The 27,701-nt window shown below is 29.5% G+C and overlaps 1 protein-coding gene across 11 annotated transcripts; it reads right to left on the reverse strand.

Moving 5' to 3' along the window:
* Positions 1–1,008: 1,008 nt before the first annotated feature.
* On the reverse strand, positions 1,009–27,506 carry LOC143240108 (G kinase-anchoring protein 1-like). 11 transcript variants are annotated; one of them, XM_076481995.1, is made up of 12 exons: positions 27,377–27,393; positions 25,620–25,741; positions 16,158–16,378; positions 15,339–15,479; positions 12,857–12,934; positions 10,364–10,514; positions 9,645–9,784; positions 8,986–9,087; positions 8,688–8,751; positions 5,946–6,016; positions 4,862–4,939; positions 1,009–2,224 (listed from the first exon to the last, which is right to left on the reverse strand). In XM_076481995.1, the coding sequence occupies exons 3-12, from the start codon at positions 16,350–16,352 to the stop codon at positions 2,183–2,185; spliced, it is 1,062 nt and encodes a 353-aa protein (XP_076338110.1). In that variant the 5' UTR covers positions 16,353–16,378; positions 25,620–25,741; positions 27,377–27,393; the 3' UTR covers positions 1,009–2,182. The 11 variants fall into 11 exon arrangements, with proteins under 11 accessions (XP_076338110.1, XP_076338109.1, XP_076338111.1 ...); XM_076481994.1 differs by lacking the exon at positions 25,620–25,741 and having other exon boundaries at positions 27,385–27,506; XM_076481996.1 differs by lacking the exon at positions 25,620–25,741 and having other exon boundaries at positions 16,158–16,358; positions 27,377–27,495.
* Positions 27,507–27,701: the final 195 nt, after the last annotated feature.

Raw genomic sequence — 27,701 nt, forward strand, 5'->3', positions numbered from 1 at the left:
GCTGACAATATTTCAGTAATGTAACTTCAAGCTTATGTTAATTGTTTACATTTAAATTAAAAAAAAAAGGTTTTGATTTACAAAAAATGTATCAGGATAAAACCTGAAATGTTAGAATTTTATTCTTATAAAACATATTTGCACAGTAACCTTTTCAAATGGGATGCTTAATTATAAAGTATATCATCATAATACAGGGATTTAATAAGCTTTATTTTCTTTTGTAAAAAAATTATTTGTGTATAAATTTTTTTAATATTCTTGTGCTATCATGTAGTAAACAATTAGAATGTTAATCGGTAAAAACCAGAGACCTGCTTTTGATCTCAAAAGTCAAACAGAATTATATTGAATGAAAATAACAATCTTTCATTATTTCCCAAAATCAAAAATAGTGTTAAAATAAAGCACACTTATAGTTTAATTCTCAATGGACATAAAATTTACAATTTAAGATCTATATACTAGTCCAGTCTTGTATCAAATACTTTCTTGGTCAGTGGAGTTTTGATTTTAACAAAGTCAAAACAGTCTGAAAGAGACCCTGCTTCCCATTTCGTAAAAATTTTATCCAATAAGAAGCTGATGTTTTTCACCTTTCTTCAGTATGCTATCAATACATGCTGATCATTTAACTGAAAATATTATATATTATTATAATATATTGCCTAATAACTTACATAATGATAAGTTTCCAAATTAAAGGAAACATTTGTATTTCATCTATCACCACGCTTCTATATAATGAACAGTGATAACTCCATGATTGTATATTTTGTTAAAATGCTTCTCAACAACTGTTAAAAGGGAAGAAATTGTTTTAATTTTCATAATTTGATTTTAATTAAGACTAATACTGAAAAATGGCAATAATTACTTGCAAAATGTCATTAATCCAGTGGTAAAACAGATGTTATTTACAAGTTCTCAAAATTAATTCTGTGATTTTAAATATGATAGAATTTTCTGGATACACTAAAAGATAAAATAATAAAGTGGAAACTATACTTTAATTTCAAACATTTTAATATCATATACATTATTCATAATGTATAACAGGCTTTTTTTTGGTACATTATGTAAATATTCAACTTACCAAATATTTAATACTTCATTATACTCCATAATTTATTCACATACATTTAATGTGAGAGAATACCATGGCATATTGCTCAAAAGGTCAAGAAATGCATATATAAAACTGTTATTCAACTGTCATACATTATTAGTTGTTACTTGTGTTATCAGGATGTTAAAATCATTGTAAATCTTGAGACATTTTGAAATTTTACAATGAAAATCCAAAACTATATGCCAGAAAGGGAAAAAAGTAAATACCTAGATAAGGATATTTTTAACGATTAAAACCATTTGTTTGATGTATGCTTGGCTGTTAGAGGTTGTATATCTGTAACACTCTTCTTCCTTCAGTGATTTAAAATTTTTTTAACCTATCACAAAACACAAATTTTTTTCAAGTTCACACAGAAAAAATTTCTTAATTAAGAAACTTCTAACAATATCACCTTAACCCACTAAAACCATTGTTTATATTATTTTGACCTACAAAGCATTTTATTCCAAATAAACATCCTCAGATATCTGAACACCAGTAGAAAATCAAAGAAAAATACATTTGTTTAACAAAAGCTGTCAGTCAAGGAAAATCATATGCAATGTGAAAGAAAAAACATTTTTAAACAGATCGATATATTTAATATTATACTTAAAAAACTTTTAAGGGAACATTTAAGCATTAGGTCACACATTCTTTGTAGCAATTCTCTTCTTGGCTTGTGTATTTTCGACATTTGAGATTCCACTAAAAATCAGTTTAAAGAAACTCTATATAATATTTAGATATTTAAAAATACTGTAGTGAGTATACAAGTTCCATTCCGTTGAGACTGTATCCACTTTACAGTGTTATTAACAACAGAAGGATCTCTGCAAATTTAATATTCCAGTCTTTTTAACTCATAATGTCTTTGAATAAAAACTGTACTGTACTTTTTCTCTGAATTAGTATGTGACATAATACTTGAATATTCCCTAGCTATGCATTTATATGTAACATATACCAAGACAAAAATGACTATGAAACTAAGAAGATATGAAAATGGAGTTGTGAAAACCTTAAGAAAAGAGATCTTTACAAAGGAACCTCTCTGTTGATTGTGCTTTACTTGGAATCTTTACGCTCCTTGTTTTCCCGTTTATTTCCCTGTAAAACACAAGTCCAGATAACTAAAATATTTAAGAACAGTTTACAATAACTTTACACCAAAAAATGGAATAATTTAAATTTATTATTGAAAACAATTGTAACTGTTCTATTAAAGTAACCCATTTTTAACAAATTATTATAGCTATTCAGTCATGAATGGATAATGTGCCAGAACATTACATGGAAGCTACCAGAAACTATACATTGACGACTGAAACAATCTCACTGGTTTAGCTGATCTTATTAAAAACTATATCCTAACATTCTTAAAGAAAAGTATTATGTAATGAGTGCATAAAGTCTACAATAATATATTTCCAACTTACGTTACACCCCTGTACCTCTGAATCAAAGGTTAATTCTCATTTAGTCTGCACAAGTGAAAAAGCAGTAGCAATTACAGGAGTACAATTGGGAATTTAAAAACCAGTGATAATTTTGGTTTCATTCTGTTAATCAGAATTACATTTGGTAGAGTCAAAATAGAGGTTTGTAACTTGAGTAAATAGTATCCTCAGTGTCTCTATCCCAGTATGCTTACCTTGTTTATTATCACAGTTTGCAGGTTTTTAAATTCACGGTTTTTATTTATCTTGTGCCTCAAACCTTAAACTTGTATATTTACTTTTTTGGACTACATGTTCACTTTAAAACTATATTGTTTCTGTATTATTTTTATGTCCATCATGGACATAAATGTGTGCCATAGTAGTGATGTCCCATTTGAAACAGTTTATTTTAACAAAACATGTTGGTGTATGATGCTCTGTTAGAAATGATAATCTTTGGACTGGCTTCATGCAGAATAGATGGCTATTGCTCTTGATATCATTGACACAATGGTATCTTGGATAGTGGGCACAATGGATAATGTGCCAAACCATTATATGCATAGTGATCAATATACCAGGTTATGTATCTGCTTGTAAAATACACACACACACACACACATAATTACTATATTTATATCCTGTAGCAAGCAATTCTTATTGGTATTTATGTACATATACATGCGTGTTTTTCTTACAGCAAAGCCATATTGGGTTATCTGCTGAGCCCACCGAGGGGAATCAAACCCCTGATTTTAGTATTACAAATCCATAGACATACAGCTGTACTAGCAGGGGGAACATATACATGCAGGCTTTGTTATTTTAAATTGTAAAGCTATATATATATATATATATAAAAATAGATAGCCATATGAATACAAGAAACAATGTGTCATAATATAGCAGCATGTGTGCAGAAGCATTTATAATATTTCTTGTGGTCATTATAATGCTTCCTCTCAGCTGGTCACACTTTTGGTGCAACTCAGCAGGTTTACTCTTAGGAGTAAAATTCTGCACATTCTACAAGATCAAAAACGTGTTAATTAATTGGGTTGATTTTATTAATACTCTGATGGAGCTCGAGTTCTGACATTTCTGTGACCCTCTTCCACAATGATGGCCCTAAACTTTGGTAAGCCTTTGTTGGAACATATTTCATCTGAAACTAATTATTTTATAAATAAACTATAGAGCTACAAAATTTTTGCCTTACTTTCACCTCAAATGGCCTGCACAAGTTTTGACACTCCTTACAGTCAACTTTAATGATGGCTAACCTATCTACAGCATTTATAAAATACACAATCATTGTGGGTTATAACTTGATACTTAATATCAGCAATCACTGTGACTGCCAATCCAATGCTTGAAACAGAGCTTGACACTATCTTTTAAACTATAGCTTAAAGGTATCTGTTGAGGGAGGCCAACTGATATGGTTCATGATGATTTACTGTAGCTATTAACTATATGATCACATTAGTTCAGGATCTAGAAAATTTAAGCTGCAACTGGAGACTGTCATGAAATTTGTTTGAGAACATAGTGAGCATTTATGGTTTCAGCATAAATAAATTCCCTATGTACAGCAATTGGTATATACATACCTACACTAAGATAGAATCTCCCAAAAGTGCACATAACATTTTACCAGGATAAAAGGAGCATTTTCAGATAAAACATAGATATGTCAAACATCATTTTAAACAAACATTTGTGCCTCTTAATGTAATTATTCTATGAATGTGTGTAATAAAATTTAATGTATATTTTTTACTCCTTCACTTCATACATAATATATTGGTTGGCTCCCTAGAAACACTGAATGTATACTGTACAAAGCATTGAGTACCTACATGTTCCAGTCACCCAATATTCATCTTTTATTGGCTGGTAATTCCTGTATTGCCCTGTAATTAATTTTTTTTTTATCTTATGAAAAGTATAGAAATAACTTAAAAAAGTACCTTATGCAATGCACAATGATCCTTTTAGTAATAGTGTCCAGGATTGATTTCAATACTCATGCCCATTCTTACTGTTGGCTGGCAGAACAATAATATTGTATAAAGAACAAATAAGTGATCCTTATTATGAGCCACTACTGCAATTCATGATAATAAATTCAGAACCAACAGCAAATATTTTAACAAGTAAATATTAGACCAGCATTTTAGTCATTCATAAAGAAGGCAGAAGACAGGCCTTGATACAACATATAATGGAATGTGATCCATAACCTTTATTTTCTTTTTTCAACAAGGAAGACTTCAGAATTTAGACATAATAAAAACATTACCTGGTATTTTCTTAACTCAGTCTGAAGTGCATGTACTTTGGATCGTTCCTGTTCCAGTGATGCTTTTAAGCCTGATATCTGTAACATTGAAGATAGAATTATTCTGTGTAAGCCCCAGTAAGAAGGAAAAACAAAAATCTATAACCTGAAGATTCAAATCATCTTGCTCATACATAGTTTGCTTGAATATTTGCATCTGTTAGTAAGATAAGAATATAAACGGTTTTGCATTTTAGTTCTAATTATTTAACTATTTTTAACTTTACTTTCCACCCAGACTGTTAGTCAACAGGTCCATAGGTTTGATGAGCTTAAAATCAAATAGTTTACTACAATCCCAAATTACAACTTGTGTTACAATTTTGAAATATCTAAATACAGTACCTGTAAAGCTTTTAAGTTATAAAATTAATTATTTCAGCTCACTGTGATTTAAATTAAGAGGACATTTCATAAGTACCATGCTAATTACATATGTTTTAGACAAAGTGAAATTTTATATAAAAGAATTTTCTGCAATAATGATATGTTAGTCTTAAATACGTTTCATTGTCTTTTAAACACTTAACACTTCAAAATTAAGCCTATTTCCAATATAATGATGTCTATAAGATATACTTAAAAGGCATTGTTAATGGTTTGAACCTATCCAGAAGGTTTTTGGACAACAAATGTTCAAAAATTTATTAGACAAATGCAGTCCAGTAGTAATGCTTTTCAAGTATGATATCCCCTGTTTAATCCTTCTCTAAAACAATAACCTGCAAGGCATTATTTTTCTTAAATTTGACATTCTATTACTGGTAAAGTTCCTGAAGGTGTAAACCAGGAAAGATCTCTTTAACTGAAACATGAAATCAAACATTATTTACAGTTTTTAGATGTTGCTGGTCATTGAACCGTACTTACAAGACTTAGTTCATCACCACAAAAGGAGAAATGAATTTCTCACAGTAACTGTGACTCCTTAAAAGCTATGTACTGTGTGTAAACACAAAACTCGGTTTGTTTGATATAGTGGCATAACATGGTATGCAACAATTTTAAATGATGTCAATAATAGAGACAAGAATGTAACTCTTACCTCTTCTGTGAGTTCATCTTTAACTTGTGTTATCCGTTCTACTTGTACTAATATTTCTGCTTTATCTCTCACTGTGGATAAGAAACAATTTATACATGTATAAAGATAACACATCTAATATCAGTATTCAATTACACACACTAATACACTTTTTTCCATGTTATTTTATGTACTTAAAGCACAGTAGATAATTAATAGCTGTTAGTGTAGTTAAACAAGCATGCATGAGAAAAATAACTGTAACAATAGCTTATTTTAATAACTAATCAATGTCATCTATGAATCTTACTATTACTAAGAATTTCATTAATTTAAGTTGTTGCATGATGTAGAATGAAGGAATTATAAAGCTAGTACTGTTTCATAAGGCAGTTTGCAGTTGATGTGTAAGTAGGCTTGCACACACAAAAAAAAAACAACAACTCTCTTTCCTTATAATTCCTATCAGGAGTTATAAAATACTTGGTTTTCTTTCATCAACTTTCTTGATTTAGAATATTATCTTTAATGATATACAAGTGCCTGATCTTCTGATTTCAAGTATTTCACAAATGTCCCTATTAATCTAGGTAAGTACCAGAACAAATGACTAGAACTAAAATATTTTATGTTCTTCTTACATACAAAATCGTAAAAAATTATCCAAAAGTTCCACGTATAAGTTGTACAACTGTAAAGTTTTTAAGGCAAAATAAAATCACGTGTTCAAAATTTTATTATGTATTTTGATTCATACTAATAATTAATTTTTTTTTATTTTTTTTTTATTTTTTATAAAAAATGATATTACAAGTATTGAAATATCCTTGGAACTATTATTTCATTGTCATCTTATCTTGATCTGATGGCTACAATTACACTATTGTTTGAGCTTGAAATTTCCATTGTCACAAACTTCTGCTAAAATAATGTGAAATTAACCTCATATCACACATATGAACAACTCTGAATAAGGTTCTTTACTGCAGAGGGTCATTTGCTCCAAGACTGTGCTTAAGCAGAACAAAAGACCATAAGTACAGTATTGAAAGCCTTGACAAAAATGTGATCAAATGGGTTTGCTGTCATTCCAGTTCTTCTATCATCTTTTTCACAAAAACATACTTTGATTTTTAGGTGTAGTTGAAAGCATATGAGGCTTCATCAACTTACTATTATTGTTTATTGTCTTGTTAACACTAACAATAGATGTGCTCAGGTTTTGGGGTCAAAGGGTATTCATAACCACAACTTTAATTTTTCAGATGAGGGCATTGTTCTGAATTGGCTTGTAATGTTAAGGAGCACTATGCTGTTCTATATGCTCTGTTGTGTAAGATTGTGGATCTACATCATTTAACAATCTCACAAAGATCCTTCCACAGAAGGGTCTGTGACAGAAACTTCCTATCATAACTATATGATTACTATATGTTACTAAATAGGTTGGGAATTCACCATGAACCAAATATACAGGTTAACTGTGGTACCTAATCACACACCTGTAGGGATATGTCACTGCATTAGAACATGTAAGTTGTTCTTATAAAAATGTAATTAATTCTTTAAAAATGTACATAAATAATATTTATTTTACTTTGTTCATAACCTAACAGTAACTAGAACAGAATCTGAATCCTTAATAGTCTGCATGCAATAATAGTACTTAAGGTTTCAGTTAATGACACAGAACAATACAATTTATAAATTTGTATGCCATTTACTTGTAAAACACACTTTGATTTCTAAGAGCTATTACCGAATAAAATATTAAACTGTACACAGGTTCAGTTATTTTGACCAACCTTTTATGGCCAAGACACTATATGTAAAGTAACTCTGAATGTATTTTGTGTACCTTCATACATTTAGCAAGACTGGTAAAAATGATAATTTTAGTAAAGTCTTGTCTGTAAATTTATAATGCCTATACTGAATAAATCTAAGTGAAAGGTGGTTTTTATAAGCCTATTTCAGTAATTTATACTGAGGATAATGCTTCCTTATTACTAATTATTTCATACTATATTGGTTTTCCACAGCATCATTAATGTTCCTTTTAAATAAACATTTTAGACCATAAAAAATTACATCAGGCACTAGAATAGAATGTCCTAAAACTATTATAATTAATTGGCTTTCTAAGCTGTATATACATTACAAACATTCTGTTAACTATTCAGAACTAAAGATAAAACAAAACATGATCACAAACAATGAAAATGAAATGGTCTCCTTAGAGGCAACAAAATGAAATAACCACATAAGGTGTCTTTGTAAGGAAAGAAGCCATGCTTTCTGTTGGTTGTGAATAATCTAATAGTAATGTAAGAGAATTACTGACATATCTTGAAAAACAGAATAATATGAGACAGACAAGTTAGTGTGGTCTTCACATTTTTTATAAATCAATAAACTGCACAAGTCAATACATACTGTCTGTATATATTTCTAAGTAATTGGACACTTAGAAAATCATACAAGGGTAGAAAGCAAATCTAACACAGGCAATTCAGAGTATATATGCAGTACTTGACATAGACAAGTCAAAACTGAGAGTTGATTTAAATATTTCCTTCTGAAATTAAGAAAATAAACTTACATAAATTAAATATGTGAATTATAAACTACATTTTGATGCCAAGTGCATTAATCCACATTTATAACAAGATTGTTTATTTACATTTTAAACATAATTCTGCAAAACAAATATGATGAAACAGACATTTTTGACTCTCTCACAAGTGTAGGGTTAATACTTACTTTCACCTTGAGCTAATAGATGACAAAGTTTCTTGCATCTATGCTTCACTGTCTTCAGTTCTTCCTGTAACAAATAAATACAGTTACTAGTGCAGGTGATAAAACTTCTCGGTAATTCTTTAAAACTCAACTTACTGATGAAATTGGTAGAATAAGAAAATTTATTTAATAGTTTCATATTCTGTGTTAACACTGTAAAAGATTGCAAAACTATAAATCATATTTTATTTCATTATGTCAAAATATTATAGGAGAGAATAATCAACTAACTATGGCACAACATATCACTTTAATTCACCTTTGTCTTTTTCAGTTCCTCTCTGAGCTCACTGATTTCTTTATCTTTTCTTTCAATATCTTCTTGATGTTGAAGACTACGTACGTGCTCTACCTGAAAATACTACGTAGGAAAAATAACTTTTCTTGGAGAGATTCTTTACAATTTCATTCAAAGACAACTACTACTGGACATACGAACAAAGCTACTGATTTATTATTCATCCCTTATGATGATAATATATATTCTTTTCTTTTGTACATATATCTTTGAAGTAACACTGTTTTGTTTAGTTCCAAGAACTCCTAAACTATACTCATGCAACAGAAGAGTGCTCTACCTGAAAATACTACGTAGGAAAAATAACTTTTCTTGGAGAGATTCTTTACAATTTCATTCAAAGACAACTACTACTGGACATACGAACAAAGCTACTGATTTATTATTCATCCCTTATGATGATAATATATATTCTTTTCTTTTGTACATATATCTTTGAAGTAACACTGTTTTGTTTAGTTCCAAGAACTCCTAAACTATACTCATGCAACAGAAGAGTTTCTCTATTAGATCATTCTTTGGTAGAACATCTAAAATATTTTACAAAATAATGACACGTCCTTTCACATCATAAATATGTTTAAAGTAATTATAATAAACCTCCTCAGAGAGTTTTTTACCTCTGGACTCTTATAAGAGCTTTGTCTGTGTTCTTTTGTAATAATTTTTTCTGCATCTTCTTCAATCTTTTCAAAGAAATTGGTTTCCTCAGGTATAGATGCTTGTTGATTATGAGTTGGACTTGATGAAATATCTCCACCTGTTACAAAGAAAATCCAGATTCCTTTTTTCTCACATATTTTCCCAATGTTAAATTCTGGAAGAGCTTTAAATGAATTTAAGACTTCCCTTTACTCTTATTCCCAAAAATATAAAAACTAAGTTTAAAAAAAAACAACACCTCTCATTAGCCATAAAAGGTAGACTAAGGATGTTTTACATTAGTTATTTTGACAAAAATAAATGATTAATAAACCTCACATACATAAGTCTGATATTAAAATAAGCCAAAACAACTTACAACATCTTTAAACTAAAGTCTTATCAACAGTTTTCAAACACAAAGAGTACAAATAATTACACAAACCTATATATTTCAAAATAATGTTTTTATCTTGCAAATACTGAAACATAAATTTTAAACTACAAATTATGGCTGTCACATATCACAATAATAGTGTCCAATTATTTTTCTTTCAAGGAGTTAAAATTTGTTTCTTTGTGACACAACCAAAAAACTGTAAGAAACTAAAATTTCTTTCATGCAGAAAAATATACACTTGAAGCTCAATGAAAGACAAATATCTAATAACAAAACTTCCTCAAAAATTTTGTTCACCTCCTTCCAACTGTTTAGGTAACATATTCTGAAACTGATCAAGGGTCATGGTAGATGTTTTATCTTTCTTCTGGTTGTTTTTCTTCTTTTTTTTTAATTCATGGCTACTATTTTTTTCTACTTCTGCTTGCTTTTGGATGGCACCATAGAACTAGACACAAAAATATTTTTTCAGCTCTTTTTAAATAATAATTTATACTTTTTTTTACCCAATGTTTCTCTTAAATTTTATGCCAAAAATGGAGAATAAATTATATTAATTTACAATTAATCCCTACTAACAAAATTTCAGTTGATCAGATGTTTCTGTATAAAAAAGTAAGTATGAAAGCAAACATAAAACATTATTGAAGCTGTATTCAAAGTGTTATTACATAATAAATTAGTTTTAAAAGTTAAATATATAAAAGAAATTATCCTTAAATCAACATAAAATATTTTATTTTCCATTTTATAAGTTACAACAAATGACTAATACAGGTTTATATAACTCACTTTGTTAGACTATGAACAAACAAAACTTTTCATTTCATGAGACAATTTTTGTTTTCATGGAGAAGGAAGTTACAATAACTTGATTTTAACTAGCTGTTTTCAGATGAAATGTTTGAGTTCACTAATCTAAGATTCATATAGACTTTGCAAGGGTAATGTGCATCTAAAAACAAATACTAAAACCACACACACAGTAGATATATCATGGAATGTTTTAAATTTCAAATATATTTAAACATGGTTTCTTTGCAATCAGGATTTTCTTTGACCTTCTAATAAAACTGAATGATACTTAGCAGGCCTAGTAGCACCACCAAACTTTATCTGACACAAATTTCAGACACCTATTAACGTTCTTTCTATCTCCACTGCTGGGCTGAAACCTACTAAAGAATTTTCTCTCACACTTACTAGCCCAAACCTATTAAAGATTTTCCTATCTCAGTTACTAGTTTATGGACTTAATTATAAGCCACAAAATATATACTCTCATGTAACTGTTTAACATTAAAAGAAAGTTGAAGAAAATGCTTTTTATCATCTTAAATCAACAACATCTCAAGAGTAAATGGTTTAATAATTTCATTTGTTTTATTGCTTCTTTGTCATCAATCTGTAGTCTACCAATTAAAACAACACTTTCATATGATTTTATCTGGTATTGCAAAAGGTGAACAATGTTTCATTTGACACATAAGCCTAAAAATTTACTTACCGTATTTTCCGCCTAATAAGCCGAATTTCTGGCCCTAAATTTTGGACCTGATTTTTGGGGTTGGCTTATTGGCCGATCACTCCTTTCGGAAATTTCTTCTTCTTAGGAAATGTTTTTCTTTTGAAAATTACCATAGGCGGTAATTTTGTCCAATCAACAAAGCACGTTAAGACTACAGTGAAACGTTGTTTCTGGAATTTCATTGGTTACCTAATTACAGTGAGTGGAGCCAATAACGAATGACATATTGATTCCATCTCTGTCTCAATACGACACGTTCTGCTTTACTACAGAATGCCAATGATCACACACAACATGCATGCTGACGCTGAAACGAGACTAAGAAATCATTTTGAAGAAACTTGTCACTTCTTAAAAATGGCTTCGGCTTATTGGGCGGTAATAAACAAAAACCCTCATTTTCAGAGCTGAAAATTGGCCTCGGCTTATTCGGCGATTCGGCTTATTAACCGGGAAAATACGGTAATTTAACTTGTGTGTACATATATTGTTCTAAGGAACATACAATCAAAAGCCCTGGTCAATGCCATTTTGTTTTTATGTGTATATGTTAAGCTTGTTACGTACCGATACAGACAACTGAGGAATGAGCTGTGTATTTCTATGGCAAATTACACAGTATTGGAAAAACAACCAAAACTTTTAAGTTTTGTTTCTAAGTTTTATTTCTGTGTAGAGCAACAACCCCACTATCTAATACAACTTAAGTAAAAATAATTTAAAGAAAATTAGTACAGTTAAATGCTATCTAATTTCAGGCTACAAAAATATGTGTTTATAAAAGGAATTCCAAATTTTGTTATGAATCACAGACTGAAATAATCAGGCATATTAAACTGTTTCCTGAAAATATTTACTACAAAAAATTACTCAACCACAAAAATTTACATGTATTTAAAGCATCAACCAGCCATAAGTTCAAATGAAAGTTATTTTTACAAGGAATAAAAAAAAAAGGCTAAGGTACCCATTCTTTTTATACTGTAGTTTTGTGTTTGAAAACTCTTTACACGATGTTCCACATTATGTTATTTGTTTAATGCATCTTCAACAAATATATTTTAAAATTTAATATTACCTTACACAATAAGCATGCAGCTGGCAAACAAATGCTGATTGTATGTTCATACTACACAGGTCATTATTCTCTACATCTAAACATTTTAAGAAGCAAATTAAATACCATTCCTGATAAAAGACACTTTTCTAACAGATACACACAAGTTATAAGGAAGCATTCTCTTTCAGTGTGTGTGGATTACCTTTTTTTTCTCTTCAAATTCTAGTTTACTTTGAAGCAAAGCTTCTTGCAAGTCTTGTTCATACACATCACATACAAACTGAAAATATATAAATATTTATTTGTAAATCATGGATAACATCACTAGTAAAACATTTTATAATGAACTATTACATCTGTGAAATACCATTTTTGGTTTTAAGGGAAACAAAATTGAACCTCAGGCTCCTGTAAAGTAGGTAAATGCATTACCAATTCAGTTAAAGGGTTAATTCACTAGTGCTTACTAGTAAGGCACTTTTTAACAACTCAAACAACTATATTTTTTCCCTCTCACAAACAAAGTCCATCTTTGAGCCTTATATTAGTTACTTTTAATCTTTCAATACATTGTGACATTTACATATGATAGATTTAAATACTTCACTGAATGACATCTAAACTATTTTAATACTCTGAAGGTCAAAACTTGTGTGTTCAGTTGTTTCCTTTATCTTCTATTACTTTTTATTTCTGTTTGTTGAAAATTTAGAAAAATTATTTTCGATAGACTGGTAAACAATTAATAGAAATGTTTATATATTCATAATGGCAATAAATCTGCATAACAAATTCAATGAAAACTGAACAAACTCTAACATGACATCACTGACAGGTCCAGGATAGGACACAGCCAGAATCCAATCCATACCCCTGACACAAAAAAATGTTGTCTCTGAATCTGCTTTCTGTAATCTCATCACTTAAATGGACCTTTTGATCCACAGCTACACTAGGTTATGTCTCCTTTTCCTGCAAATCCTGGACCTGCCAAGACATCAAACTATTGAGTTCTTGTATTAAAAGTGCAAGAAGTCAATGAAACCTTTAGTTTCACAATATAGCTCTAATCATAAAAATCTTACTTAAAATTAGGTATCAGTCTTTGTAGTATTAGATAGAATGCTCCAGAATAACCATATTTATTTTTAATGCAAGTGTAAAAACAGTGGTCCCAACCTAATTCTGCAAAGGGCAACTCTTCAATACATGTACAATTTACTGCTTACTGAACTTTTGAAAAACAATAACTTGTATTTGTTTTCTGCAAAGGACAATGTCATACAATCAAAAGAAAAAAAAAAATCCTAAGTATATTCCAAAGCAGTAAAACTGGGTAAATATCTTACTACTACCATAAAGCCATTTCCTTTAAATAAAAATAGTGGTTAGTTTAGTCATACATAATGTTGCATCATCTAGTTTCTAATTTCTGTTCTTGTTTTAAGCTTAAACAATGATTTATTAACTTTATAATTTGTTACCTACATAATAAACAAAACGTACAGTTATCCATATACTTAATGGGTATTATAAATTAGTATCATGTGTAGTAAATACATCATAAAAAGTCTATTTTCATCAAATTATAGCTTTCTTATATTGAAACTGTATAATAGATTGTATTAGCACACAGCTACGCAATGAGTTATTGGTGTTTTGCCCACTGGGAAATCAAACTCTGGGTTTTAAGAGTTGTAAATCCTTCAACTTACCATTGACTTTCTGGGGAATGTTAGTTTGTGATAAAAAAATTAAACAGTTCTCTACCAGATAAATATGAAACATGTTTTGACAAACAATAGGATAAATTTAACAAGATTTGTGTTGTAAGCATCTTGTTACTATTTATTCTATATATTCCTTTATCTAAAGGCCCTACTTAGAGATATTTTAAGATTTATTTTTTGTTTCATAACTTGTTTCAGTGTTTGAAGTTTTAAATACTGACAAGCCCCCCAGTGACAGAATGGTATGTTTGTGGACTTGCAATGGTAGAAACCAGGTTTCTATACCTGTGGTGGGCAGAGAACAGATAGCCTATTGTGTAGCTTTGTGCTTAACTACAAAACATTAAAACAAAATATTGACAAGGTTCAAGACCTATAATACAAAATGTGAAAAAGTATCATAAAAATTATAATGCTATTCTTTAATAATGAACTATAATTTTTTTTAGTTCAAAACAATAAAAACATATATTAGAATAGTTTTTATGTAACATAGTAAATACTGGAATGAGGAACTTGTTTTATCAGTAGAAACAACTTGAGCTCAAGAAACGTTTTTTTTGTTTACCAGTGTTTTGGTTTTTACCTATCTTTGCATAAGACATTTTCCAAAACTGGTAAAATATTCAGTTTTTCTGTTGCACTATGTCATTTTACTTGTAGAATAAAAACATGTTTTCACCTGCATGTTTTCTACAAAACAAACAGTTACTACTTACACAAGCTAATAACAGAAAGTATTACAACTTGGTTTGATAATCCTAATAAGCTACAAAAATACATCTTACAATCAATGTTAGGTGTATTTAACCTTATGTAATATACCATCAAAATTGGACTCCGATGTGCAAATACAAAACATATACCACTGCAACTGAACTAGAAGATTGCCCTCCAATAAAAGAACCACTACTCATACAACACAAGATGTTAAGCACATTAATCAGCTCTTACTTCATCATCTTTCTTCTTCCATTCTTCCCACTGAGTATCAAGCCCATCGGAACTGTGAGAAGAGCTGCGATTCCCAACTGAAGTCTGACCCAATCCTTTTCCTTTATGTTTAACATTTGGACAAAAAGCAAGGTTCTGAAGCTAAAATGGTATCAAAATCCCAAGATCATATCAAGGTACACTGCATATAACCACTGGAAAAATTCAAACCTTTATTAAAAGTATCAAGAATTATAAAATTAATAATAATAATTTAAATACAAAATATATGCTTATGCACTAATTTTTTATGAGATTCCAAAACAAGCACAAATTTGAAGAAATTGCCTTTACTGAAAACGTGAAATGAATATATAAAAATCATACATCGTATAAACATACACAAATATTTACAAAAAAAAGTGATCACCATAAACAAACATTACTATTTTTGGTAAGGAATTGGAGAGTTCATTTTCTTCATACTTAATATTCTAACTAATGTAATACTTAACTGGATAATTCTAACATGCCAAAATAGAATTTTAATAGCAACAGGTGATTTCATCTTATGGTTAACATTTTTACCAAAAAGGCTGCAAAGTTAGATGAGAAATACAAAATAATGAGATTCATGAAAAATATTTTTTTAAACTTTTTTATTCATAATGTATTAAAGATTTAAAATGTAAAGAAAATACAAAAAAACAATAAAAGCTGTTGGGATATTTATTTATTTCATCTGAGCTTACAAAATTACACTTGATTTTATATTTTTTAACACTTTTTTTTTTAAAAGACAACTCTCTCTCTCTGCAAATAAACTACTTACAACCTCACCTCAGTTTTTTCACTATTACTATTTTTTTTTTTCTTCTTCTTCTTATTTTCACTGCTAGCTGTCTTACCACTATCTTTGGATTTGGTTCCCGATGTAGATGTTTTGGGAGCCTTTTGAAAACTGGATGTATTTTCTACAAGTTCATCATCTTCAAGTTTCAGCACAGAAAATCGAGATGCAGTAGCTACAGCCATGTTATGCTGCAAAGCAGTATGGGTTGCTAAATACAATCATGACAACTCCATAAATAGCTGAACATTACAGAAAAAAAGTATTTACTTTTGTCAAAATGGTTTGATCAGAAATAAAGATTCTTAAATAGAAAACCTGTATATCAAATGAAGAACAGTCCAATAGCTATTTGTCCAGTTTTTACAGTGCACATGTACAAACTTATTTTAAATTCAGCTTACCCACATTAACACAGACATTCTGTTTCTACAGACTATATATTCTTAAACTTTTTTTTTTAAATGACTAAGCCAAAAGAACATTTTGATAGCTATTTGTCCAGATGGAGGGTCCAGTTAGACTCTAGGTGTTCCATAATGCAACTTTTTAAAGGTTTGCTGATGCAGGTTAAACATAAAGCTACACAATCAGATATCTATACTCTACCCACCACAGGTATCAAAACCTGATTTTTATTTATAAGTACGTCTGGCAGTTAGTGTTATTTGCTAATCAATAAAGTGATGGTCCCATTAATCAATTACATCTAATCAATTGATTATTACAGTATTTCCCTGATCATCTTGTGTGCAAGCAAAAAATAAATAAAGTCAGTTACCTTCCACTTAGCTAGTAGAAGTTAAAAAAAAAAGTTGGGAAAAGGCACTGCTAGCCAGTTGCCATTTCTCTAGTTAGCAATTCAATAAACAAACATTTGTCAGCAGGCTATCAAACAGTTGTTTCTTTCTCCCTAGTCAGATATTCAAAATAAAGTGGCAGATGGCCTTAACAGCTTAGCAATAGAAAGAAAGGTTGAGCAAGTATGGTGGCAACAGGAATTGCATCAAAGACACTGAACCACAACCTCTCCACCTAAATCACCAAAGATCAACAAACTTGTAATTTTTTTGAATTTAAAGTTGTGTCTTTGATGCAATTCCTGTTGCCACCATACTTGCTCAACCTTTCTTAAGCACAAACATGCAATAATAATATTTCTATTACTTAGCCAATTGAAATAATAAAATATGTTAAGTCAAAAACACTAACTTTGATTAGTTGATTATTTTGTGACAATCAGTTCAATAGTAATTTTGATTAATTAATTGCTGGAATAATGTAAAATTAAAAATCAGAAACTCTAATTATGATTAATTGATTACAATTTCAATTAATACAATTATCTTCAAAATTACTCCTCACAGATAACTAATTATATCAATTAAACCTAGCTCTATGATGGTAAAAATTCAGGAAAACTCAATAAATTGCTTTAAAATGTTTTCAGAGCCACCTAACAAATTTTACAATTTTGTTTAGTGGCAACATCATTTCATATGGGGTAAATCTTGACTCACACTTTGATATTTTTCAAAGATGTATCTGCTTATGAGGATAAGGGTAAAGGTGTGGATTTAGTATACTTAGGTTTTTAAAAGGACTTTGAAAAATACCCATATAAAAGTCTAGTTAAAAAAATCTCTCTCCATGGATGTGGGGAATAAGTGAGCTCAATACTGATAAGGTAACTGAAATTGGCCAAGTGTGGTGATGACATTAAAACACTGTGTAGTTGGTTGTAAGGAAGGTGCTAGTATTTTACAAAGAGATTTGGATCATTGGTCAAATTGGGTAAAGATATGACAGATGGCATTTAATTATGTTAAATGCAAGGTAATGCATATGAGTTACCTTAACTTAAACTACAAATAATATCTTGATGGAAATCAACTCAACAGTAAATTTTAGAAAGACCCAGAAACTCAATCATTTTAAAATAGCTATTTTTCTTTAACAGTGTTTGAGCATCTGGATCTTTTGAAATCTACTTAATTTTTCTTGATCAATTTAATAGTATTATAGAAGAAAGAGATCTTCTTGGTTTGGTTGACAGTCTTTTAAGCATTTCAGACTACCATCAGTGTTGTTACTAGTGGGAAGCAAATAAGGTTTTAGGTTGCATTTATAGAAAGACTGAAGTCAATGGAGCCATTTTTTGGTAAGCTTCATCTATAATACTGCATTAATTCTTGGGCTTTTTATTTTAAGAAGGGCATTGAGTAGTTGGAATAAAAGGGGTTCAAAGAAGGGCTAATAAGATTTCTGAGACAGAGGTGACTCTCATATGAAGAAAGGTTAAAATCCTGAAATTTTTTTCAAGAATGGATCTGACTGAAAAGTTGAAAATTATAAAGGCAATACACACGATTCATGCATGATATTTATAGCGTATAATGGTTTTAGCAATACACATGATTCATGCTTGATATTTATAGTGTATAATGGTTTTAGCAAAAGAACTAAGATACATGCATTAAAATCTGGCAGGGTAGAAATTTTTCACAAATTAGGCAATTTTATTTTTCAAACAGGGTGGTTACCTTTGAAATATGTATGCTGCCTTTAGAGAAGGGTGATTAACTTGATTAATCAGTATAACCCATTCCTAATGAGCACTGATTAATGTAATGTAAATTAATCAATTAATTTAAATTATGATTATATTAATTAAAATATCCAACTAATAAAAAGTAAAATTTCTAATATTACTGTTTTTGGTTATTCCAGTTATTCAAAATATTGACATTACATTATTAAGCAAAAAAAGTATACAAAAAATATACCACTGGTGGTATCAAAAACTCAATTTCTAGCATCATAACATTTTTTTTAAGCCATTGCATGTGAAAATAATCAATTAGTTGGACATAACTGATTAATGGGCTCAACAATTAAAATTTTTTACTAATCACTCAACTTTACAACTTGCCTTTAGACATAGCACACACACATAAGAGAACTTTAGGAATATTGTGAGAATCAGAGCTGTATATTAATAGATATTTTCCAAAATGAATGGGACAACTACAATGCTCAAATACACCCCCTTACTGTCCTTCAAATGTTATGTATTACTGTGTACTTAATATAATTTGAGGCAATTAGCTAAAACACTTAAATAATTAAAAGGTCACTTATCAATTAATTGAGGTCATTTTCAACACCCTCAAAACAGATTTAAATATCCCAAAATTTAATATAATCTACAAACTTGACTAATTATACTTTCATCAATATCACTCATAAATAAGAAAAAGCAAAGGCCAAAACACAAGTAACAAGGGTCCAGTTTAAATGGTGCTTTCTTCCATCCAACCATCCTGCAAACCAATTAACTAATCTTTATCCAATGTCTACCGATATGATTTTCTCTTTCATGTACACCTTATTCAAAGTTTTTGGAAATTTAAATACCATAAGTCCACACACTTTCCATCATACACATAATCAGTATTCCGTATCTTGAACAGCTGATAGAAACATGACTAACAAAATTACTTCATTAATTCTGAACTTAATAGGAAACAAAATGGGAAATTTATAAAAGAGTAAGACTCCTTGGCCAGATAATATTTCCTGAAGAATTTTTAAGGAGATTTTTGTCATTCCATGAATAGTGGGCAGGTAACAAAGGACTGAAAGTTAATTAATGTAAGTCCTCTTTTCAAGCGAGATAAAAATTTTCCAAGTAATTATAGACCCATTAGTCTTACTCAAGTTTTGGGAAAAGTTTAGAATTTTATTGAATAGTCAACATTGTTCTACTGATGGAAATTCTACCTTTACAAATCTTTTGGCATATTTTGAAAAGGTTACTACTTATGTAGATGAGGATAAAGATGTAGGTTCGTGTATCTGAATTTTCAAAAAGCATTTGATAAGATGCCACATAAAAAAATGTGTAATAAATTATCTCTATAGGTCTGGAAGTTAATTAACTAGATAGAAAGAGTGGCAAGACAGAAGAGAGCAGAGGGTTGTTACAAATGGAGTTAAGTGGAACTGTGTTACTGTTACAAGTGGCATAACTAAGGGCTCAGTCACAAAGTCCTTACTCTTTTTGATTTACATAGATGAAGGAATGGACATAAACTTGCAGATGATACTAAGGTATTGGTATGTTGTTGGCTGTGTAGAGAATGCTGCTGATTTACAAAAGGATTTTGATCATTTAGTGAGTTGGGCAAATAAATGGCAAATGGGTTTTAATTATAATAAATACAAGATAATGCATTTGGGTTGTCATAATTTGAATTATAATTTGGAAGAGAACACCCTTAACAGTGTCATTAAAAAATGGCTCTTGATGTAATGATTTATCAGTCTCTTGAGCTATCCAAACAAAAAGAAGACAGGTTGAGATCTCTCAAACTGTTTTCTCTTGAAAAAAAAAAGTTATAAGGAATTCAATTGAGGTGTTTAAGATTGTAAATGGAATTGATAGTGTTGATGCATCATGTTTATTTCATACTTAACAGTGAGAACAGCAGGACTAGGAAACACAAATATAAATTTTGGCACTGTGGGAGCCATCTTCAGCTAAGACATTTATTTTTCTAACAGGGTGGTTAGTTTTGGAAGGAGTTGCCTTCAGTTATTTTGCCGGAAGTAAATTTTAGTGAGTTTAAAGAGAAAGCTTGATAACTATATGAATGATAAGGATCGGCTTTAAGATGTTTATTTATTAAATAGTTTTAGTTTAGTTTAGAGGACGGGACAGCCAAGATCAACCAATAGGTGTTTTGTTGTCCCTATAAATCATGTTAAAACATGTAAAGTTATAGGAAACAATAGCAATAGATTTTTCTAGGATTAATAGTTCTGTAATATAAAGGGCAAACTTATCATCTCTCTTTAAACAAACAAAAAGAAAAAAAAAGTAACATTAGGAAACCATCAAGCAATTATATACTATCTACTGATAAAACAGAGGCTCACATATCTGAACTCTGACCTCCATTAAAATTGTGAGGAAAACTTTGTCTGATCCTGGTGCTTTATCTACTTTTAAGTTCTTAGTCTTTCTGTTTGTAACCAAAGGATTAAGATCTAAATAATTCAGATCACCTCTTAACATCCTTCATAGAAAACGCACGGTCAGAAATAATTCTATTATCTTTTACTGTAAACAATATGACAACATTAAAAACCTGGCCATTTCACAGTCTTCAAAAATCTTCCCACCAGCATCCTTTAAGGGCCTAATCCAAATGTTAATATACTGCTAACAAAAAAAAAAAGACTTGTCTCATGGCCACAGATTTGGTTTTCTGAAAATTAGGAACTATTGCTTTGAGTTGTTTTTCTTAACCAAAATACCTGACTACTCAAATTTAATTATGCAAAAATATCACTTTTTCAAATGTTCCAATACTTCAACTCTTGGAACTCTATGATACATATATACACACAAGCACATTTTGTGTTTCTCTAACATATGTTCAATTATAATAGACACAAGACACTACATAAATATTGCAGAAATTAGAAATAAATCTTTAGTTTACATAAAATATCACAAACCCAAATATTCATATACTATCTTAGACTAAATAAATAATGCAAAGAAATATAATGAAGATATCTTTTTGTTTAATAAACACAAACTGTTATATTTGTAGAAAGGTTGTATTACATAAAGTAAATATATCATAAGCTGTGCTAGAGAGAAAATACTTTTCTTAAGCTCTAGTCTATGTTTAGTTGTAATTCTTGTATATGTTGTGAGTAGATACAGTTGAAGAAACACAAACTTAATTTACAAAAATATGTCAAAAAATAAATTGGCTGACCTTCACCTATTAATATACACACTAACAAGTTTCTTGTGGATAAATATTATACTTTAGGATAACGTTTTTCAAATATTTCTATTTTGGTATGCTAATAAAAAAATGATAAAATACCAAATTTAAAACTACATTAAAATTAGGTATTTAACATGTAATTGGAGTTTAAAACATATATAAAGCTCTAAGATAAATAAAAATGGAAGTTTTGCATTCTTATGTAGGTCTAATACATAGAAGTATCTTACTTTGGATCTTTGAAGACTCAAAACCAGGAATTATGGTTTTATATATGTATGATTTTATTTATTCTAGATTATAAATAATAATAACGTTTTTAAAAGTGGTAAACATTTTCATTTTGCTTCATTAATATATATATTAATAACAGTGCACATGCTGAAAAGGAGAAAACACAAATACACTAAGAGATAAATGAAACTTCTACACAAGTGATGAAACTGCAAATTAATCAGTCACCAATGCTTAGCACATTAAAAATTAAGACTCTGTTTACAAAAACAAATATTTCAGAAACTAAATCTACCTCAATCATAAGAATCGAGCAGCCAAACAAAATTACAATATTTATAAAAAGAATACCTATGCTGTCTTTGAAGAAATTATAATTCACCATTACAGCAAAAATGACAAGTACACTTCAACACATTTATTCTGCACCACATTAAAAAAAAGGCTACTTTTCATAATGTACTTAATTTTAGGCTTAACTTGACATCTACTATTATAAATATTTGTTTCAGAATATTGTGCAAAGAAACACAATGGCCATCTGTGAATAATTTTGAACTAACAGACTAGAAAGAAGGCAGTTGGTCACTAGCAGCCACCACTAACTTTTAGGATACTTATGTCTAACTAAATAGTAGGATTTGACAATCACTCTTACAGAATGTCCTTGGTCTCAAAGAGTCTCTACGATTTATAGTGTATTTTCAATGAACCATGAACCCTTGGATTCAAAGTCCAAACAGGCCAACTACTAGACCAAACCCAGTTAAGTCTAAATATTAAAAAAAAATAAAATAAATAAATAATATACAAAACTAAACAAAAATCTTTCAACACAAAATTGCAGAACTAAAACAACAAATTAAACTTTTTAGAGCTGTAACCAAAGGCAGATCTTGATCTTTGAAGGTTTAGAACATATCATTAAATGAAAGATTAAATCTTCAATGGTACTACTTTGCATAACTACTAGTACATATGTGATTGAAAATCTTATTATTTCAGATGTAATCCATATAAGTAAAATAAAACATTCATGTGCAGTTTTTTACTTTAAAAAAATGCTACATATAAAAGTAATCATATTTTCATAACTTAAAAATACACATTGATAATGTACATCCAACTGATACTGCTTACGATACTCATACAGTAAACTCACATTGCAGGAGTATCTTACTGCAACCAATTAAAAGAATTACATGACTTAGGCAAAACAAAGCTATATTTAACAGTCAATATTCCAATGTTAGTTAATTAAAAATAACTAATAAAGAGAATAATAATTAATTAATATTAGACCATATTATATGCTTCATATTTATTCTACCCAAACACTTCTCTTATGTTTTGTGGACTAAATGTCTTAAATTTCAATTGGCATAACATATATACAGTGCCAGATTATCCTAGTAGCAAAATTAGCATATGCTAAGTCTCCACGCTAAATGTTTTCAAGTTATTAACATGGATTGGCCATACCCAAATTCTATGTTGATAAAAATGGATTGTTCATTTCGTTATGCACTTTAAGCAAAAGACAAAAGTCCACAGATCATTTCTGATTAAACAAAATACAGATGGAATGCTCTACAAGTGTATTTTGAAGGCTTTAAAATTTACGTGCCGTTAAATGCCGAAAAGTGCAATATTTGCATACTTGTATTCTTGGCAATTCATGACTGAAAATAGTTTGCCAAAGAGAATTTACATCCAAATTTGCTGGCAACACATGAAGACTGGTAGGACATATACTAAGATTATATACACATAGATACCACACTCTCATGCAAAAAGTGGTCCCAATAGAAAGTGAAAATATAAGACCAAAACCCCTAACCTTAGACACATAGTTGGAAACAGGAATAATGATCATATTGTGGGATGAAGTATTACAGTATTTACAAATGATCAGTGCTTCTTTGCAATCTTTTGACCAAGATTTGAACACAGTTTGTGCGCTCTGTGAATCTTTGCATGGGTGTATGGGGTCTACTTTATCAGGCATTGAGCAAAAAGTCAAAGATCTGACTGAGCTTGAAGATTATCAACAACAAACTCAAAGAGAACACAAGTGAAATCATGAGTACGATGATTTCAATGGTTCCAGCACTCTTGATTCACTTGTTGAACCTCAAACATCTTCTCAGAAGTTTAAAAGCCAAACATTTCTTGGCATTATTGATAGCTTGCTTTCTGCCCAGCCAAAATGCCAGAAAGCATATCAAAAAATAAATGGTGTATTTGGATTCCTTCATCAGTTACTGTCAATTACTCCTAAAAATATTGTAAACAGGTCATCAAATTTCATAAAATCATATCCAAAAGATCTAAAAGAAAGTCTTGATGAAGAATTTGTGTAGCTTACTGAACTGTTGAACACTGATCTTGTTTCTCATGTTGGCACCAAACAAGAATTTGTGGAGTCACAATATTTTCCATTTGATAATTGACAATTCTTTTGAGTCTTGTTTTCCAAATGTAGAAACTACCTTGTGCATCTATTTGTCATCCATGGTTACCCACTGCAGTGGAAAAAACTCATTTTTGAAACTAAAAAGATTAAAAATGAACTAAGAAGCATCATGGATCAAAATAGATTGAACAATCTGACTCTAATGAGCATTAAACATGAACTTCTATGTGAAATTTCCAGTATCATCAACAAATTTGCTCATGCTAAATCTAGAAAATGCATCTTTTGACATTTGAAACTAATACCTACATGTAAATCACATTATTAATGAAATGTCAGATATATTTGTCATGTTATCTGGCTGTATAGCAAATGAAAAAAATACAATTAATTTACTATGCAAGTTAAATATTTGTGTTTTTTTAATTTAGGGCCACTTTATAACATACGCTACAGGTCCTACACTAGCTTAATCTGGCCTTGCAGATATATTTCAGAATTTTCGTCTTAGTCTTAACTACAGTTTATACCAACAAGCCTTTGTCCTAAGGCATACAACCATGCAAGAGCAGAGTGGCCCAGTGTCTACAAAGAGGTGGTTGAATACCTCAGTTAATCGATACAATCCATAACCTATGAGTATCTATTACATTGATTAATGTCACATGAAATAACTAAATCGATTAATGTCGAGCAAACACTCAATTAATCAAAATGTTTCCAATTGCAACTGTTTTTAATTAGTCCAAATATATACAAGTAATTTAAATATTACCATTATGATTTCTCATTATTATTTTTATTTCATTCAAAGTTGTTCAACTTAATTAACTAATGTACAATTCCTGAAAATAAACTAACTGATATCAATGTTTCTAATCATTATAAGTTTGGTTAGTCCACTTATCCAAGTCTTGTGTAAAAATAATCAATTAATTGAATGTAATTGATTAGTAAGCCCAACAACTAACAAATTATAAAATTTTATTAACTGATCAGCTCTTGTGGTTATTGCTTTGGATTCACAGTCAAAAGGTTATGACCTCATGGCATGTTTGCAACATGTTCTTCTCTTGAGAAAGGCACTTTGTGTTAATCCTTTCAGTCTATCTACCTATATAATTTATATAAACTGGTAGTTATGAGTTAACCTGCAATAAACTGACATTCCATCCAGGAGTAGTGTATTATGATTGCTATCCACTTGTGACAATGAAATTGTATTAAAACATCAGTTCCTATGTTCTCAGCATGGGATGGAATAAAAAAAATTGTATAATACTAAATAAAATATTAATCTTATTTCTAATAGTATGAACTAGTGCACCTTCTAAACACTTTATCATGTTTTTCTTACATTACTTGTGTTATAATCAATGATATATAAAGTTAAATTTAAAAACAATACACAAAGTTCCAGTACTTGGATATTTTACCTATAAGATATTATAATTATTGAACAATATAATACCAAATTGCTTGTTAAGATAGTTTAAACTCTAAGGCAAGTCTTTAAAGAAGAAAAAATGGGCATATGCTGTATTTAAGAAAAATTTCTCTCCTGTGAAAGGGGTGTGAGAATACCTCACAGCTTATGTTGTACTTTCTACCTCACATATCATAGTAACCAATAATAATGCAAATATAAAATATTAATGGGAAGTTAATTTTTATTTAAGTATACTTATATGTTATAGCCACAATCACAGGTTTAAATTAGATATCTTTGCTCCTTTCACTGCAAACATCTCTTCCTGCTGGCATTGCATGCTTATATAAGTACTAATTATTTTCATTAATAGGAATTAATTATACCTAACTTCATGTTTTGGATAAATGTGACATGATATATATCTATATATAAAAAGCAGACCTGTAGCTTTAATTTTGATATAAATTGAGCTTTGAAGTTAAGCAAAGTTATTTTTTCCTCAAGTGAATTGTGAAAATAAAAGGTTTGATTTAGCCTAGATTAAACTAACTTTAAAGACAACTTATACAACACAAGATATACTAGCATTATTAAGTTTTTCACTTAATATTACATTATTAGGCTTATTTACACTTAAATTCGAATCAATAAAAGTGGAGAAAAACTTATACTAAAGTCCAATTAATTATAGTTATATGTTTTTAATGTTCACAAATTTTAAATATTTTAAACTCTTGTTCCATTAACTTTGACGTTTAAAACTGCCAGAGGTTGGAAACATTAAATCATTCGTCTATAAATCATCTTTCTTTTATTACAAATGTATTCCCACTTTCTGAATTAAATGTAATTGTACCATAATGGTCTTTATAAGAATATTAACCCTTATTTTCACCTAACAAAATAAGAATGTTTTAAATAACTGAATGATGGTTTCTGCTCTAGGCGAAATTACAATCTATGGAGCTCAAAAATGACTTGGAATCGTTAAAATATTTGTAACTTCTAAAAAAACTTGAAACGTATTATCTTTAATCTTATCCTCATGCTCTTAAAAACATTAATATGATTTTTAATTTTTGCTCTTTTTTAATTTTATAAGCTTAGTTTATCTCAACTCAAATCAAAATATAAAAGAATCTCGAAGACGAGTACTCGTAGTTTCTTTTACACACTAAAAGTCAACAGCCACATCTTCCTATTAAACTTAAAAATGATTAATATTTTATTACTTCACTTTCAATATTATCAAGCACTTAAATAATGCCTACGCTATATAAATATATTCTAAATGTAGGAAATAAATATCAAACATACAAACTTGCTTTAAAAACAACCGTCAAAAATTAATCGCTTATAAAAAGTTTGATATGTCTCGCAAGAATACACCTTCCTAAACAACACGTGCGCCACGATATAAATTTAGTCTGTCACTTTGACTTCGCACATTTAAAATAATAATAATAAGTTCTTTATTCTTTTCTTTAAAGTTGAATTGACTCCAACACAAACTAAAAACAACAGAATTAACAAACATATATATTTTAACAACTCTTTCTCCGTGCAAATAACTTTATCAAACTATTGTTTTAAAATGTAAATATAAATAAGCATGGATGTGAGTTTTCTTCAGCAACACATT

The sequence above is a fragment of the Tachypleus tridentatus genome, chromosome 13, assembly GCF_004210375.1.
Source record: "Tachypleus tridentatus isolate NWPU-2018 chromosome 13, ASM421037v1, whole genome shotgun sequence".
NCBI lineage: Eukaryota > Metazoa > Arthropoda > Merostomata > Xiphosura > Limulidae > Tachypleus > Tachypleus tridentatus.

Excerpts from the sequence above, each read along its gene's own strand:
- LOC143240108 (XM_076481989.1), bottom strand. The coding sequence starts at position 22,596 with ATGGTGAATTATAATTTCTTCAAAGACAGCATAG. Across the intron at positions 9,088-9,644 it reads GCTCTTATAAGAGTCCAGAG|TATTTTCAGGTAGAGCACGT; the intron begins GTAAAAAACTCT and ends TTTCCTACGTAG. Across the intron at positions 6,017-8,687 it reads TCTATTAGCTCAAGGTGAAA|TGAGAGATAAAGCAGAAATA; the intron begins GTAAGTATTAAC and ends TCTTATCCACAG.